Genomic DNA, 18,754 nt, shown 5'->3' with positions numbered 1-18,754 from the left:
CAGTACTGGTTTGGGTAAGATTCATTCCAGTTGCTGGAAATGAAAAGGTGACTAAGACAAAGATCCTTCTTTAAATTCTTGTAAACTAAAAAAGACCTAAGCATCTTGCAATTTGTAACTTTCTTTGACCCCTCGTACTCACATTATAGAAAGATGAGATATTTTGCCAGCTAACTATAGCCTACCAACTTATATACAAAAGCTCTTTTAAAATTCTAAACCTTTCAACCACTAATAGAAACCTTTCTACACTAGAATAGATTTCTCATTTATGACCTAATCTTGGTGACCCCAACTCATCATTATGAAGATTCAGTGAACTATAGTATTATGTAGAAATATAGTGAACTGCCTACAAACATTTTGGCGGGCTACCAATACTTACGTCTCCTGCAACTATTATGCCTGCCCGTAACATCACTTTTCCTTCTAGGCCCCACTTTCTAGTTTACTTCCCTTGGTAGCACAGGTTTGGAAAGTAAACAGAAAGTTTTCATAAGATTAGTTATGGCTCCTTCTGACTATCTGACATGAGGTCTTAGGAAAGCCATTCATTATATTACTTACAGGCCAGTGCCTCCAAGTTTGGGGCTAGATGCTAAAGAAATGGCTTTAATCTTTGAACAGAAAGAATTCCTATGAGATTACACTGCATTTGTCACACTTCAGGAACTGATAAAGAAAATACCTAATGCATAAATTTCATAACACTTCTTAATCTGCGTTTTTACAATGGTATATATATATAATGTTTTAAAAGAAAAATCCATAGGCTGCACAATTACCTGATTAAGGATAATCTTGGTAGAAATATAATTTCAATTTGTAGATAATTAGATGATTTTCGGTAAATAATCTCACTAGCAAGCTGCATTTTTAATAAACACCTCGGAGGCACTAATGTCTGAGAGTCCCAGCTCCATTAAATTGAATTTACTCAACTTTTATTAAGAAGAAAATTATGGATTATCATCCACTTACAGACTGGAAAATACTTACTCATTTCTGGTTCAGCAGTAAGATCAGCAGTCACAAAATTAGAGGGAAATAACCCCATGCCTTGATGGGTTTCACCTTTCCACCAGTTGGGATCACTAACGAGAAACAAAAAATATTTTTATCTCTATAAATCTCTACCTTAATAGTGTTTAACTTGCATTATTATCAGATCTGAATCCCACAACAATCCAATGAGGGAAGAAATGAATATATTATTATTACAAACAGAAGATGAACCCTCAGAGAAGATAAAGGGCTGTTAAACACAGTTCTTTATCTTTTGGAAGGCTGGCGAATGCTCTGAGGATTTAATAAAAGGTCTGAACTCTCTCTCCAAAACAGAGGTCTCTGCATTTGACTGTCAACTTCAGGTAGTTCATGAGCTCCGCTGTCTGTAAGGCTCTTTTGTGATAAAATAAATGGTAGGCACTTAATTCAGATCCATTCCTAAATTAGTGCTCTCTCTTGTACATACAAAATGCACATTTTTCTTGTCCAAAAATGCACATTTCTCCCCCCACAAGAGACAACATGACAGATGACACTGTTTATAGAACAAAGCATTCACAAGGAACACACTTCCAGGTACAACTCCAGGTTCACTGTTTTATCTTGGGTGCCTAGTATGAGGAAAGCCAGCAAGCTCTCAATAAACATTTTTTGAATGAATCAATGATCAAGGTTTTGTGCAATTTCCAGCTAACCAGCCCAAAATTGAATTCATTTTCTTTCACTCAAGAGAAGAGAATGTAAATGTGCTACTATAGGACTAACCTAAATATTTTTGAACTTATTCTTTAAAACTGCTTGCAAATTTTAGTACTTCATTATCAATAACCATCATCAGTAACAATTTTCAAGTAAAAATAAAGCTACAGCCAAAAACCAGATATATTGAATCATCTCCCATAGTAATATAAATGTATATAATTGCACATAAAATGAATTTGTCCTACATGGATATACTATTTTTTGTGAATAAATAAATTCAATATATTATGTATTTCTTACAAATTCCATAAATACATATACATATTTGGTGTATTTTCTAACATTTTAACTTTACTAATTTAATTTCTAAAATTTTAACTTACTAATTTAAAAACCGATCTTATGAGATGAAAAAAAAATGAATAAACGAGTCTTCCAAATCAAATAAAAACAATTTAAACAAGAAATAAGAAAAAAATTAAACTACAAAATAAGAATACAGACAATATGACACAAGCAAAGCAACCAAATGTGACACAGAAAATATCTACATCAATATTTTTCTTATTACCTTTGGTAATGGCATTCAACAGGAATAATATGAAACACAGAAGTAATATATGTTTTCATATGAATGTCAAGTTAATATCAATTTGATATTATCCATCACCTGTCATCAAGAACTGTAATAATTTCTCCGGCTTTAAAAGTAAGTTCATTATCTTCAGCAGCTTCAAAGTCATATATAGCACGAACTTTTCGGCCTTCATGTTGGTGGTTAGTTAAGAGATTGGATGTACTTGGGTACAAAGTAGAAAGTGTGGTTGACTGCTGCCTTTGCTCCTTCAAGGACAACTCAATAGCTAGAAAATAATGAGTTAAAAAGACTCCAAATGTTAATATATCCAACAATCCAAAGTATAAAAAAAATCTGAAGGTAAAAATGCATTCTTTTAAATGTGGAGCTGGAAACTAGGATATATTATTACATACTGAATAAAAATCATTTCATCAATTTAATTCATTCATTCACAACCGAAAGTTTAAAGAATAAACTATTAAAAAGTTGAGCAGCCATTAATGACTATTTTTACTGAATGGATAAAATTTAAATTATTCTGGGTAATAAAAAGATATTATCTCTCAAATCCAATGTTTTTATTTAGCTGCAGATATTTTAATTTTCTTTCATCTTTTCAATATATTTCTATAGCTTCAATTCCCAAAAATGATAATCACAATCACTTGGCAAGAGTCCCAAATCTCAATGAAGACTTACTAAATCAGAATGTCAGAGGTAGTATATGGGAACCTGCATTTTACTGCTCCAAAGGTAATTCTTTGTGATCAGTCTAAGAAGTAGAACTAGGAAATAACTACAATGAAGTCTCACCTATCAAATTCCCTCAAAGAGATTTCAAATGTGTCTCTTGCATTGCTTCCCTCCTCCCCCAATGGAAGTCATCACCATGTGTCACTTAGGCTCTGTAATATAACCTGAACAGACTGAGAACCCTGCTTCAACTCAAACCATAACCCCTTCATCCCTGCTACTTCTGTTCTACATTGATAAAAGACCTAACAGGTAAAAGCAAACTTTAAAACTCTCCTAAGAAAATACAGGAAAGTACCTTTTAGGATTTGGGGGAAAAATATCTTAAGATCTAAAAAATGCAAAATCATAACAAAAAAGCAAAAATTTTGACTATATCAAAATTTAAAACTTGTTAGATAAAATACGCCAGTATCAAAGTTAAAGTAAATGCCACAAATCAAGAGTAGATATCTACAATAGATATTACAAAGATTCTCAATGCACCCTATTATTATAGTAAAAAAAAAAAAAAAAAAAAAAAAAAAATCAGAAAACCCAAATGCCCATCAGTAGCAGGACAGAAAATTGCCATATACATTTTTTTAGTACACTGAAATATTACGCAATAGTTAAATGAACTTGACTTACATATTTTATTATGAATAGATCTTAGACGTACTGTCGCATGAAAAAAACCAAACTGTACATGTTATGTACCCTATGAAAAAACAATTTGTGGGGCACCCGGGTGGCTCTGTCAGTTGAGCGTCCAACTCTTCGGTTCGGCTCGAGTCATGATCTCACAGTTGTGAGACTGAGTCCCATGTTGGGCTCTGGGCTAATGGCGTGGAGCCTGCTTGGGATTCTTTCTCTCCCTCTCTCTCTGCCCCTCTTGTGCTTGTTCTTCCTCTCTCTCAAAATAAATAAATAAACTTAAAAAAGTAAAGAATCTGTTGGACACATAAGGTATTTGGCATTGTTTATGGATATATGGTGTGATAAAAATATTAATAAAAAAGAAAGACTGAAAGGACACATATGAAGAGTAGTTGTCTCAAAAGAGTATCAGTTGATACTGCAAAGGGGAACAAAATGGATTTCAGTGTGAGCTGTAAAATCCTATTTCTTTTATTTTTAAATATCTCAGGAAAAAAATATTCAGGGCCCATCTTCTTCCCACCTTTCCAACACCAGAGACTTAAAAAACATACCTTTTGCTAAATCTTCTTCTTCTTTTTTGTTAGCCACAGTACCAGGGTCTTTGGCAACCAGGGCTGGGCTTGCTTTTGCTTGTTCTGCAGCCTAACACAAAAAAAGGAAGACAATGTTTGCAGAATGTTCTCGAATTTTCCTACCTACACTTAATCTAAGAACTTGCAAGACCATTCTTATCAATCTACCACAGACTTCTGAAGAAGAAAATAATCCAGAGGCGCCTGGGTGGCTTAGTCGGTTAAGCATCTGACTTTTGGTTTTGGCTCAGGTCCATGACCTCGCAGTTTGTGCGATCCGAGCCCTGTGTCAAGCTCTGTGCTCGACAGCACAAAGCCTGCTTGGGATTCTCTCTTCTCTCTCCTCTCTCTCTGCCCTTCCTCTGCTCCTGCTCTCTCTCAAAAAATGAACAAACATTAAAGAAGATTTAAATAAAAAAAAAAGAAAGAAGAAAATCCAAACCGAAGCAGCCTCCACTTTGAAAGGAGAAGATGTGGAACTGGAGGAAAGAAATGGAGAGCAACGGGATACTGAGGGCTGCTAAAAGCAGACAGGATGCAAACGAGCCAAGAAAGACCAGAGGAGATTTAAAATTTTTTAGAAAAATTCTGAAACCAGAAAATGGGTTGAGAAAGGGAAGGAGACGTCTATTTTGAAAACAAATAGTTTTTAAAATTTTAAGCTATTTAACAGTTATATTTTATGGCTTCCTGCCAGGTTAAAAGGCAGGATGTTATCCTTAGGAATAGAAATTTACATGTGACAATATAATGCTCATAAAATTATACTTTTTTGTAAACTAAAATACAAGTGGTTAATTCTGACAGCATATTCCAGTTACCAGGAACTGCCAGCATACACACACACACACACACACACACACACACTTACATGCCTTTGACAAAGATTTGTTTCTGCTTATAACGTCCTCCCCTCTGGCTCCTTTTACTTGATCAACATTTCTCCTATTGAGTTTTAACTTACCAGTCTGTAAACAGCTAAAATAATCCCTTTCTCGATGAAACATTCCTAAACCGCCAAATTAAGCATCCTCTTCTCTGTTCCTCTGATAGTATTTTTACCAAGGTACTATGCTATAGGCAGTTAAGAATGTAAATTTTGGAGTCAGGGAAACATGGGTTCAAATTCTAAATCCACGAGGTTCTAATGAATGACCTGGGGTACATTAAACTCTTTGTATCTCAAGTTCCTCATCTACAAAATGAGGGTAATAATAGCAACTAGATAGGTTTGAGAGAATAAATTAACATGTAGCTTCCAAACTCAGATAGGATGAGGGCCACCAATGACGGTTTAAAACAAAAAGTATAACATTCTCTCTTGGGATTTATAATGTACATAGAGGTAATCTAGGTCACGTGTACAGTAATTATTGCATAAAGAATGATGAAATGAAGGATAAACCCTCAACAGTTGCAACATTTCTACAGTTTACATGAAATAATACAATGTTTACTCAAAATACACTGTGAACAGTTACAAAGGTATATTAGAATACCCAAAGCAACCACCACCAACAAAAATGGAATTCTTATAAGTATTCAAATTAACACATGTACAGCACATAGATTAGTGCCTGGCACTAGTAACAGTTAGTAAATCTCAGCTTCTATTATAATTATCTGCTTACATCTGTCTCCATAACCATGCTATATATTCCCTGAGAATATATGTGCCTAAATACTGATGACAATAAAGAAACATTTGTTTAGTAAATGAAAGGCAAAATATTCAACATAACGGGTAAAATACAGTTATAGATATATAGTTATACAGTTCCATATATACATAACTGTATTTTATACTGTAAAACAAATGCACAAAGCATTTATTTTTAGAAAACCGGATACTAAAAAGCTTTTTGTAGTTCACTGAATGCAACTTCAAGCACTCTCAATTCTGATCCATCTCTCCATGGAATTTTTTTAGATATTAAGGTTTTAATCAACACATATCTCTGAAAATTAAAGGTATGCTTCCTCAGAATGTCCTTTTCAATTGCATATGAATTGTTTTCAGTTTGGTGAATTTCACAAAATAGACCTATTGATCTTTTATTGTCTGTGAAGTAATCTCTATCAATCAAGAAGAAAGTGCAGACAATAGATTCAAAGTGCTAAAAGGAAACAAAATACAGCTAAGTATACTGTACTTGGCAAGATTATCATTCAGAATTGCAGAAATGAGGAGTTTCTCAAATAAGCAAAAAGCTATGGGAGTTTCATAACTTGAAACAAGGGTTTCAAAGAAATATTAGAAAGACTGCTTTATGGGGAAAAGACCGTAACTAGAAATAAGAAAATAAGTGAAGGAAAAATTACAATGATAAAGGAAAACACATAGCATGGGTTACTGACAAACCACTAATAATGCTAGTATGAAGATTATAAGACAAGAGTAATAAAGTCAACTATATTCATAATAATTACTTAAGGGACACACAAATAAAAAGATGCAAAACATGACATCAAAAACAAAATGTGAGGTGAGGGGAATAAAAATGTAGCGCTTTGAGAATGTGTTTGAGCATAAGCAACCACCAACTTAAAATAATCTGCCAAAAATACACAGGTTGTCATAAATGAACCTCACGGTAACCACAAACCAAAATCCTATTAACAGATACACAAAAAGTAAAGAGAAAGCAATCCAAACAACACTAAATAAAGTCATCAAATCACAAGGGAAGAGACCAAGAGAAGAAAACTAGAGAACCACAAAAATAACCAGAAAACAATGAACAAAATGGCAATAAAACCCATGACTGACACCACACTTAGTGCTGAAAAGCTGAAAACATTTCCTCTAGGATCAAGAACTAGATAAGGAAGCCCACTCTTGCCACTTTATTGTTCAACGTATTGTTGGAAGTCCTAGCCATAGCAATTAGGCAAGGGAAAAAAAAGGAGGGGGGTGGTTGCTCTGCACCTTCTCATTTGGCACAGTTGCATCTTCTTATGATTTGCCAACCACAACCCTGAGACATGATGGTGAATGTTGGAGTAAATGAATTTGGCTGTATTAGGCTTCTGGTCACCAGAGCTACTTGTAACTCTGGCAAAGTGGATACTGTTGCCATCACTGACCCCTTCACTGAATTCAACCCAGTGGTATACGTGTTCCAGCATGATTCCACCTATGACAAATTCAAAGGCACAGTCAAGGCTGAGAACAGGAAACCTGTCATCAATGGAAAGCCCGTCTCCTAGGAGCAAGATCCCACCAACATCAAATGGGACGATACTGGTACTGAATATGTTGTGGAGTCACCTGGGGTCTTCACTACTATGGAGAAGGCTTGGGGCTCACTTGAAGGGTAGAGCCAAGAAGGTCATCCTGTGCCCTTTCTGCTGATTCCCCCATGTTCGTGATGTGCATGAACCATGAGAAAGATGACAACTCCCTCAGGATTGTCAACAATGCCTCCTGCACCACCAACTGCCTGGTCACTCTGACCAACGTCATCTATGACAACTCTGGCATCCTGAAGGGACTCATAACCATAGTCCATGCCGTCAGTGCCAGCCAGAAGACCACGGATGGCCCTCTGTGAAGCTGTGGCATGATGGTCAAGAGGCTGCCCAGAACAGCATCTGTTTCTACTGGCACTGCCAAGGCTGTAACCAAGGTCATCCCTGAAATGAATGGGAAGGTCACTGGCACGCCTGCCATGTCCCCATCCTTGAGTGTGTCAGTTGTGGATTATGTCTGCCACCTGGAGAAAGGTACCAAATAGGACGATATCAAGATGGTGGTGAAGCAGGAATTAGCAGGACCCCTTAAGGGCATGCTGGACTGAGTAGCAGATGGTCTCCTGACACTTTAACAGTAGACGCCTACTCTTCTACCTTCACTGCTGGGGCTGGCATTGCCCTCAATGACCACTTTGTCAAGCTCATTCCCTGTTATGATAATGAATTTGGCCAAAAGCAACTGGGTGGTGAACTGGGTAAGAGCCCCCCTGCACCACCAGCCCCTGCCAGAGCACAAGAGGAAGAGAGAAGCCTTGAGCTGCTAGGGAATCCTTGCCCCAGCTCATCCCCAACACACTGAGAACCTCCCAACCTCGACACAGTTTCCATCCCAGACACCATGAAGAAGAGGAGCCCTACCCTGTCTTGAACCATCAATAAAGTACACTGTACCAAGCCCAAAAAAAAAAAAAAAAAGAAAGAAAGAAAAAAGAAAAAAGAAAAAAGAAAGAGAAAGAGAAAAAGAAAAAAAAAGGAAGAAAAAGAAAAAGACATCCAAATTGTAAAGGAAGAAGTAAAACTGTCACTATTTGCAGGTGACATGATACCATATATAGAAAACCCCTTGGGGCACCTGGGTGGCTCAGTCGGTTGTGTCCGACTTTGGCTCAGGTCATGATCTCGCAGTTTGTGGGTTCAAGCCTCATGTCAGGCTCTGTGCTGACAGCTCAGAGCCTAGAGACTGGAGCCTGCTTAGGATTCTGTGTCTCCCTCTCTCTCTGCCCTTCCCCCACTCATGCTCTGTCTCTCTCGAAAATGAATAAATGTTAAAAAAAATTTAAAAAGAAAACCTCAGACTTCTCTGAAAAACTATCAGAACTACTACATTCCTCCAGTCAAACTGTGGGACACAAATTCAATTTACAGAAATCTCTTGCATTTCTATACACTAATGACAAGCTACCAGAGAGAGAAATTAAGAATACAATCCCATTTACAATCCCATCAAAATGCAAAAAATACCTAGGAATAAATTTAATCAAGAAGGTGAAAGACCCGTACCCTGAAAACTGTAAGACACTGATGAAAACAAATGAAGATGACACAAATAAATGAAAAGATATGCCAATATCATGAACTAGGAGAATTAATATTGTTAAGATGTCCATACTACCTAAATCTACAGGTCCAGATTCAATGCAATCCATATCAAAATATTAATTTTTCACAGAATATTATTCACAGAACTAGAATAAATAGTTCTAAAATTTGTATGGAACCATAAAAGATGCCAAATAGCCAAAGCAATCCTGAGAAAGAAAAACAAAGCTGGGCATATCACACTTTTGGATTTCAAAATATACTATAAAGCTATCATATAATCAAAACAGTATGGTACTGGCACAAAAAACAGACACACAAATCAATGGAACATAAAAGACAACTCAGAAATAAAACAACACTTATTTGGTCAATTAATCTATGACAAAGGAAGCAAGAATATACAATGGGAAGAAGAGTGTCTTCAATAGTGTTGAGAAAACTGGACAACCACATGCACAAGAATGAAACCGGACCACCTTCTTACACCATATACAAAAATAAACTCAAAATGGACTAAAGACTTAAATGTAAAACTCAAACCATACAATTCATAGAAGAAAACACAGGCAGTAAGCTCTCTGACATCTGTCTTAGCAATATTTCTTTGACTCTAACTCCTCAGGCAAGGACAACAAAAGCAAAACACCCAAATGGGACTACATCAAACTAAGAAGTTTTTGCACAGCAAAGAAAACATCAACAAAACAAAACGGCAACCTACTGAATGGGAGAAAATATTTATAAGTGATATATCTCCTAAGAAGTTAACGTCCAAAATATATAAAAATATATACAAAGATATAACATAAAAATATATGAAATATATATTTAAAAAACAAGTTCTACAATTTAAAAATGGGCAGGGAACCTGAATAGACATGTCTCCAAAGAAGACATACAGATGATTAACAGGTACATCAAAAGATATTCAACATTACTAACGATCAGGGAAATGAAAATCAGGATCATGATGAGATAACTACTTCACATCTGACAGAATGGCTAGTATCAAAAGTAAATAAATTACAAGTATTGGCAAGGAAGTGGAGAAAAGAGAATCCTCACATTGTTGCTGGAAATGTAAACTCATACAGCCTCTACTGAAAACACTATGGAGATTCCTCCTCAACAAATTAAAAATCCAGCAATTTGTTTAATTTAACAAATTAAAATCCAGCAGTTCTGGTTTTTGTGTGAAAAACTTCTAGGTTTTTATCCAACGGACAAAAAACCCACTCATTCCAAAAAAACATATGTACCCTTGTGTTCACTGCAGTACAACAGCCAAGACTAGAAGTAACCTAAATGTCTGCTGAAAGATGAATGGATAAAGATATGGTTTATGTGCACGTGCACGCTACATGCATGCATGCACGCACGCACACACACACACACATTACTCAGCCATAACAAAAGAGTAAAATCTTGCCATTTGCAACAACATGGATGGGCCTAGAGAGTATGCTAAGTGAAATTACGTTAGCCAGAGAAAGACACATGGTATGATTTCACTTATATGTGAAATCTAACAAACAAAACAGAAACAGAAACAGACTCACAGATACGGAAAAGAAACCAGTGGCTGCCAAACAGGAGGCAGGTGAGGGGAATGGACAAAACAGGTAAAGGGGATTAAGAGATACAATCTTCCGGTTATAAAATAAGTAAGAGGGGGGATATAATATACAGCATAGAGAATCAATAACATCGTAACAACTCTGTATTGTGGCAGATGGTAACTAGACTTATTAAAGTGACCGTTTCATAATGTATATAAACAGTCAATAATTATGTTGTACACCTGAAGCTAATACAATATTGTATGTCAAATATTCTTCAATTAAAGAAAACAGAGAAGGAAGTGCAGAAACAAGCTATATTTAAGCCCTATACTCCTGGGCTGCACACTTCTCAAAGTTCTTTCCGATCATCAAGTTCTAGGTGTTGCAATGATTCCTGTTACTCATTTGTCGAATACAGTCGCAGTGCTACCGTCACTTTTATCTCTGTGTCAAAAGTTAGTGCTACGAGAACTGCAGCGGAATGAGTGAAGTGACTGAAGTATGACTTTTCTTAATATTTTTAGATTATTTTCTTCTGTACGTGGATGAAAAAATACACTTTAAAAATCCTAATATTTTCAGAGGCTTTTGTTAAGTACACTGACAAAGATCTAGTCTGATTAAAATGTAATAATGATCAGGCAACTAAGTGAGTTTAAAATCTCGAGGGACTTGTGTAGATGATCCTACCTGATCATTTTTTATTAAATATGAAGTTCTTCACAAACATGGTTTCCAATAATCAGCTATCAGACACAACTGTTAAATAAAATCACCATTCTAGCTGATTATATATTACTTTATACGCATTTTATGTATTTCTTGTGGCTAAAGATAGTAACTACAACAAAATTAGCTTTCATATGCTTTAGAACATCTAGATGAAAAAAAGAAAAGTAACTCTTAACTTTACTATTGCTGATGTATGTCCTGAACCTCTTGAACAGGAGAGGAACCTAACTTCTGTGCCAGTCAATAGATAAGTGCTCTTGCCAGTGTTCACTCCACTTCCTGTCCTGTGAAGCCTAGTCCGGACAGACACATATCCACTAACCTCTATATCAACCGGAAGGCAGGATCGTGTAGTGGAAAGAACACTGGACTGAGTGTCAGGAGGCCTGTGTTCTACTTCCAGCTCTGTCAACTACGAGCTGTGGCCCTGGGGAAGTCACTTAACCATTCTGGGTCTCAGTTTCCTCATCTGTAAAATGAGGGGATTAGATTAGAGAATCCCTAAAGTTGTTCACACAACTACCTGAGATTCTAGGTTAACGAAACAAAGCTACATGACACATAGATCGTTAGTCCTTCCTTCTCTAACTGGAACAAATTCCATCGTGGACTGAAAAATAGTTTTCACTTGTACTGAAAGCCGTACTCAAGATCAAGAGCGGTGCTTCCCAAACTTTAACGTGCACACAGAATCATCTGGAGATCTTGTTAAAATAGAGATAATAAATCCATAGGTCTGGAGTGGCACCTAAGATACTTCATTTCTAACAAGCTTCCATGTGGTGATGATGATGATCAACAAGCTACATTTTAAGTAACAAGCTCTAGGATAGCTTCTCGGGCCACAGAAACTGTAATTTCAGTAAGCATCTATACTCTAGTTTTCTATAGGGAGTCTACCCTTTGGTAATTAAACATCGCCTGTCTTGTCAAGGAACTTAATTATAAAATAGGTTGTTGTTGCTCTGCATGAAATTATTCCCTAATTACAAAGATGTTAGAAAACATTCTGAGAGTAGTAAAAGCCAGCTACAAATTATGAATAAATACTTCTTAAAGACATAATTTATCATTATAAAACTATTCATAAGTCAAATTTCAAGTAAGAAGAAAAATATCCTGCCCTTCCCGTATCTCCCAAATATATTTCTGCATCTTCACATCTCAAGACTATTCAGACAAACTAAAAGAGTACTTTGGGAAGAAAGTTAAGTCTGGATAAATCACTTCATAATTCGGTGAAGTGCTCAAAACCCCGAACTTGAGCCCTCCACAGCTTGAGAGTTTTCTGTGCATGCTTTCACACCACTTGTCATATTTCACCCCAGTCCATGCCGTAGGGAAAGACAGTATAATAAATTATCACACATTTTAAGGCCCCCTAGATTCGCTGGGCATCTCAAAGGATGCTTACTCAGAATAGAAAAAAAATAAAAGATACCCTTTCAAAAATGCTTTCTTCGTGACATAAATTAGAGGTTGATCCCATTATATAAACTGGGGAAGGGAGAGGCAGAAAGGAAATTTCAGCCTTTCACTCAATCGTATTTATGCACTGGTCAGTTCTAATTAAGTGAAAAGCTGCTTCATGCGTTTCTCTTCTCATCGACTCCCTTATCTCCGTCTCACTTTTAATACAAGTATTCATAAATTTCACTATCAAAACAAACTCAAACTCACCCTTAAATTTTAAGGACAGCCCAACTTTTAGGCTGTCATTCTTTGTAGATAAAATTAAAGAATTAAGAGCATTTAAGAAGACTGTCAGTATTAGCTGATACCATACAGCAGTTTTGTCTATATTATTAAAAACTCAAAATTTTTTTAATTGCAAAATGCTAATCTAATTTATTTATAAAGAAGGAGAAACAGTGGGAAAGTGGAAGTTGGAACAAATAAATATTCCCCTGAATTTTTCTGGCATCACTGAACGCAGGACTTAATAACAAAAATTCCTTTGGGATAGTAAAAACTACCTGGTTTGGAAGAAAAAAGAAAACTTCATATAAATGTGGCTACTTTAGAGAAACCAACTATAGCACACATGTAACTTTACAAAATACCTGAGAGCCAATAGCTGGAAATGTAACTCCTTGCTCCTTAAGGTTCTTAATCATTGCTGATATTAGACTAAGCTGTGGATCATTCTTAAATTCATCTGTCCATTCAACCATAAGAGCCTTTAATTTTTCACAGACTTTAGGATGACCCTGAAAATAGAGAAAAATTTTCATTAAAAGGTACTAATTGCCTGGGTAATTTAACACAGATACATTAAATATAAATATTATAAAAGTGCTGTAGACATTTTTTTGAATCACAAATTATCCCTAGCTATAGATAATACATAAGAAAATATAGTTGGTTACTAGAAATAATCAAATATTTTTTCACATTATGAAAAAACAATAGGTGATATCAACGTACATCCCTCATATCAAAGTAAAACAGTGTGTACTAACTTATACTGGAGGTCAGAGAGACAGAACTTTTTAGAGTATTTCGCAACTAAGCGAGCTTTGTATATCAGGAAGACACAGAAAAGTAGTCTGTTTTGTTTTGGTAATTTTGCAGACCAGTAAAAAATAAGCTGGGAAGAGAAAAAAATGATAGTTCCTTTATTCCTAATCCCTGACTTTTAATATGCCTGACTGTGTCTTTTCCCCAAGTTGTTTAATTATCAGAGGCTGGTTTGAGGTCCACTGCATGTCAATATTCCTAGAAACCTCATTTCTTCAAAATAACACCTCCCCCTTAAGTATAAAATCAATATGTATTTGGAAAATAAAGTAGTCCTTTTTCCTGTATGTAGCTGTTTGCTTTTCAAAATAGTTGTTCCTGCTACTAAACACAAATCTGCATATCACATCTTCAATTAAATTATAGAATACACTAGAATCTATTCACAAACAACCATACATTTTGAGGGACACTCAGGACATTAAAAGAATGGTTATTAATTAGAAGACACCTAAATATAAATAAAGAATAAAGCAAAACATGAAAAGAACACATGATCATGTTTGAAAACAAGGTACAGAAATTCTGTAAAGAATTATGGAAACAAATTTTTATCTATTTCTGAACTGTTTTCTACTAAAACCGAGAAATACTCATCTTCCCCCAAAAATATGAAAATTTTCCCTTTTCACATCTTAAAATTTTTCTTGATTATATAACACTGCATCCTTCCCGTCCCCCCGCCGAAAAAAATAAAAAATAATTACCTTTAGAAGGCACAAATTTTTACTAGGAAAATTCACATATTACTCACTTAAATTTTTTAAACTGCTTAAAGTGAATTTTTTATGATACATTCAGTTAAATAAAGAGTATAGTATTAAAATCCTATCGTGGTCAGGTAGTGGCCTTACTCATGTCACAATGAAAACAGTGCCATATTTTGGCAGTATTTCTGAACGCTTCTACACTGGGAAAATACCTCTGTGGCTACACAAATGGTTATAAAAACGGTGCCTAAAACACACTGGTATTATTTAATCAGATAAAAAAATACACATATTTTCTTATCAGATGAAAGGAATGATGAAGAAAACAGGTTAAATATAGTCTAATCTGGTTTGGAAAAAAAATTATCTAAGTACATAAATCTATAGTCTCTTCAGCAAAATAACTTACATACTGACATGCTGAATAGACATAGCCTAGGAAGCGTTTTTAAAAAAAGAAAGAAAGCACAGACCAGTCCTTTGTGATTTAAAATGTAAAGAACTGAATAAAATACATGAAAGAAAAAGACTGTATAATGTCCCTTACCTTGTTTAATACGTTGCTTACTTCACTAGCAAAATCTCTTGAACATACTTCTAAATGAAAAATTTTGCCACAGTTTGATACACATGCTCCTAGAAGCTAAAAGCATAAAATAGCAAGTTAAAAAGGCTCTGTTTTAGCAGAAAATTTTGTGGTAAAACTTAAAATGAAATCACTCACAGTCAGAGCCTGCATAGCAACATGAGGATCTTTATGGTTCACCCTTCTCATAATAGACCGAAGACAATCTTTAGGTCTAAAAAATGAGAAATGTAACAATTAGTAGTACATCCAGCCATTTTCCCCCTTAACATAATAGGTAATAGACTGTACCATACAAAAGGCAGAATATGGTAGAGAAGTTTAATTCTTATTAATGACACAATTCAACTGTATACTAACAAGTTCCTTTAAATTTTTCAAACAAAATTAACAGGCTCTCTTCCTTAGCAATCATACATTAGGCATTCCATACAGGAGGAATCCTACTTCTGGATGAAAAAAAAGTTCTGGAAATAAAATGGTAGACCAAAACTTCCACTTCCGGTCATGATGGAATAACTGGACCTAAACTTATATTCCTGTTGTAAACAATGAGAAAAGTAGAAAAATATACTTAAAATATATACTTAGGTAACTGTTTGGGACATCAGGCCATAGGCAGTGTTGAATAGTCTCTAAGAAGGAATACAATTAGATTAAGACAGACATTTGCCTCAACTTTCCACTCAGAGGCACTTCTCAAATATCGGTACAGGCTTTCTGCCTAAAGGCAATTTCCGGATCTCAGGGCAGAGAAGATGATCCTAAGAAGTGAATGGTGATCTGAGTTGAGGGAACAGAAATCAAAATGCAGACCAGAACTATTTCTTCATATAGCTCCTTCTACTGTGTCTTATAAATTCTGTCTCCCTTGGCCTCCCTGAATTTTGATTTTCTAAAAGATCAGTAAAACTTGAAGACACGCTTAGGTACATGAACTTAAGTACAGAGGGGAAAAAAGACCAAATAAATTTAATACAGATCATCACTAAAAATATTTTTAAAAGAGAAATGGAAATAAAAGAAAATCATAAAAATATTCAATTGGTATATAAAGACAATAAAAAAGCATAAGTTCAACCTTACAGATATCATCTAGAAAAATAGCAAATTTTGACATTTTAATCCAATCATATCAACATTTATATTAAATGCAAATGGTCTAAGCACACCAAATAAAAGACAGATTGCTAGAATGGATTAAAAAAAGCAGGGCCCACCTAAATGCTCCCTATAAGAAACTGTTTAAATATAAAGACTTACATAAGTTAAAAGTAAAAGGATGGAGGAAAGAAAGATTTATCATGCAAACAAGAAAGCTGAAGTAGCTATACTAGTATCAGACAAATTGCACTTTAAGTAATATTACCAGGGATATAGAGTAAAATTACATAATGATAAGGGAATCAATTCTCCAAGAAGACATAAAACATCTAGATGTGTATTCTTATCCAAAAACAGAGCTTTGAAATACATGAAGCAAAAACTGATAAAACTGAAAAGAGAGACAAATCCACAATTTAGTTGGGAGACTTCATTCCTTTCTTAGAAATAGATAAAACAATTAAACAGAAAAATAGGTAAGGAACATTGCACTCTACAATTGCGGGATAGATATTACTTGTGGTGCACACAGAATACTAACCAAGATAGACCATATATTGAACCATTAAAAAAAAACTTAACTTTTTAAAAATTGAAATGATAACATGCTATGTCTTTAGACCACGATAAAATTATACTATAAATGAATAACGTAAAGAAAATTGGGGGCGCCTGGGTGGCTCAGTTGGTTAAGTGTCCGACTTTGGCTCAGGTCATGATACGACAGCTTGTGAGTTCAAGTCCTACGCTGGGTTCTGTGCTGACAGCTCAAAGTCTAGAGCCTGCCTCAGATTGTCTCCACCTCTCTCCATTCCTCCCCTGCTCATGTACTGCCTCTGTCTGTCTGTCTTTCTGTCTCTCTCTCCATCTCTCTCAAATATAAATAAAAACATTAAAAAAAAAAAAGAAAATTGGACCACAGTTGGTCATAATACATTATCCTTTTTATATGTTATTGGGTTTGATTACAATATTGTTGAGGATTTTTGTACCTTTGTACATAACCGGTCTGTGCTTTTCTTTGTTTTTGGTACTGACCTATTGAAGGGCTTATAAAATGAGTTCCAAGAAAGAAAATTCTAAGTCCGGATGACTTCAGTAATGAATTCTATCAAATAATTGCTATTGTGCTGAATACACAATTTTTCTGTAGATATCCTTTATCAGGTTGAGGAAATTTCCTTTAGTTCTTAAAGTTTTTGTTACAAATGTAAATTGAATTTTTTTCAAAGGAACTTTCCACATTTATTGAGATGATTATATGTTTTTTTCTTTAGGCTTTGAGACAGTAAATTACACTGATTTATTTTCAAGGGTGAACCAGGCTTGCATGCCTGGGATAAAATCCACAAGATTTTTTTCAAAGAACCAGCTTTACTTCTGAATTTTCCCTATTGTTTTTCTCTTTCCAGTTTCATAGGTCTCTGTTCTTATTTTCTTCATTTCCTTTCTTCTGCTTCCTTTACATTTGCTCTCCTTGTTTCTTAAGATAAAAATTTAGATCATGGACTTGGGACATTTCTTCTTCAAACATAAACATTTAATTCTATAAATTTACCTCTATGGATAGCTATAGCTACATCCTCCAAGTGTTGATATATTTCATTTTCACTTTCATTTCACTGAAAATATTTTCCAAACGCTGTTGTGATTTCCTCTTTGAGCCACAGGTTATGGCCCAAAATGGAGATAAAATATGATCATAAAAAAATGAAAAGAAAAAAATAGAAAACAAAGGGAAGAACAAATAAAACATACTGAAAACTAACAGCAAAATGGTAGCTTTAAATCCAACCATATCAATAACTACATTAAATATAAATAACCTAAACACTCCAATTACTAGGCAGAGACTCAAATTGGATAAAAAAGGACCAGGTATATGCTGGCTATAAACTATCTACAGGAAAATCTACTTTAAATTTATTTTTTTTTAACGTTTATTTATTTTTGAGACAGAGAGAGACAGAGCATGAATGGGGGAGGGTCAGAGAGAGGGAGACACAGAATCTGAAACAGGCTCCAGGCTCTGAGCTGTCAGCACAGAACCTGACGTGGGGCTCGAACTCACGGACCGCGAGATCATGACCTGAGCCTAAGTCGGCCGCTTAACCGACTGAGCCACCCAGATGCCCCAGGAAAATCTACTTTAAATATAGACAGATTAAAAGACAGAAACAAGATAGGAAAAGAGAATATCAATATTAATTAAAAGAAAGTCACTTTGGGCCTTTTTTTGTAAAAGTGAAAAACCTCTTCAAATTTCTTTTAGTTAAGGTAAACAGGTCTTTCTGTAACTGCGAAGTGGCATAAAACAAACCTTCCAAAAGCAGGGGATACCTGTACTTTCATGTAGCTGGGGCTTCTAACGACTTTTTCTCAAATCAAAGACTAGCCAGAATGGACAGATTTGTCAGGAATGTACACAGCTGCCTTAGCAAATGTTAGTTCTGATGAACTAAAGCACTGAAGTCAATTTCACCATT

The 18,754-nt window shown here is 35.2% G+C and overlaps 1 protein-coding gene across 3 annotated transcripts in view; it reads right to left on the bottom strand.

Annotated features, from left to right (window-relative positions):
- STAM (signal transducing adaptor molecule) overlaps positions 1-18,754 on the bottom strand; it is a 76,661-nt gene that overhangs the window by 22,887 nt on the left and 35,020 nt on the right. For 2 of the 3 annotated variants that reach the window (XM_042945028.1, XM_042945030.1), the window contains 6 exons: positions 15,303-15,378; positions 15,126-15,221; positions 13,409-13,558; positions 4,237-4,327; positions 2,381-2,573; positions 1,000-1,094 (listed from right to left, as the gene is read on the bottom strand). In XM_042945028.1, the coding sequence (XP_042800962.1) occupies positions 1,000-1,094; positions 2,381-2,573; positions 4,237-4,327; positions 13,409-13,558; positions 15,126-15,221; positions 15,303-15,378 (701 nt within the window). The remainder of the gene's footprint in view (positions 1-999; positions 1,095-2,380; positions 2,574-4,236; positions 4,328-13,408; positions 13,559-15,125; positions 15,222-15,302; positions 15,379-18,754) is intronic. The other variant, XM_042945029.1, reaches the window with a different exon arrangement.

Source organism: Panthera leo, chromosome B4 (assembly GCF_018350215.1).
Source record: "Panthera leo isolate Ple1 chromosome B4, P.leo_Ple1_pat1.1, whole genome shotgun sequence".
NCBI lineage: Eukaryota > Metazoa > Chordata > Mammalia > Carnivora > Felidae > Panthera > Panthera leo.
The sequence above is the reverse complement of the archived record's forward strand: the minus strand, read 5'-3'. Positions and strand labels throughout refer to the sequence as shown.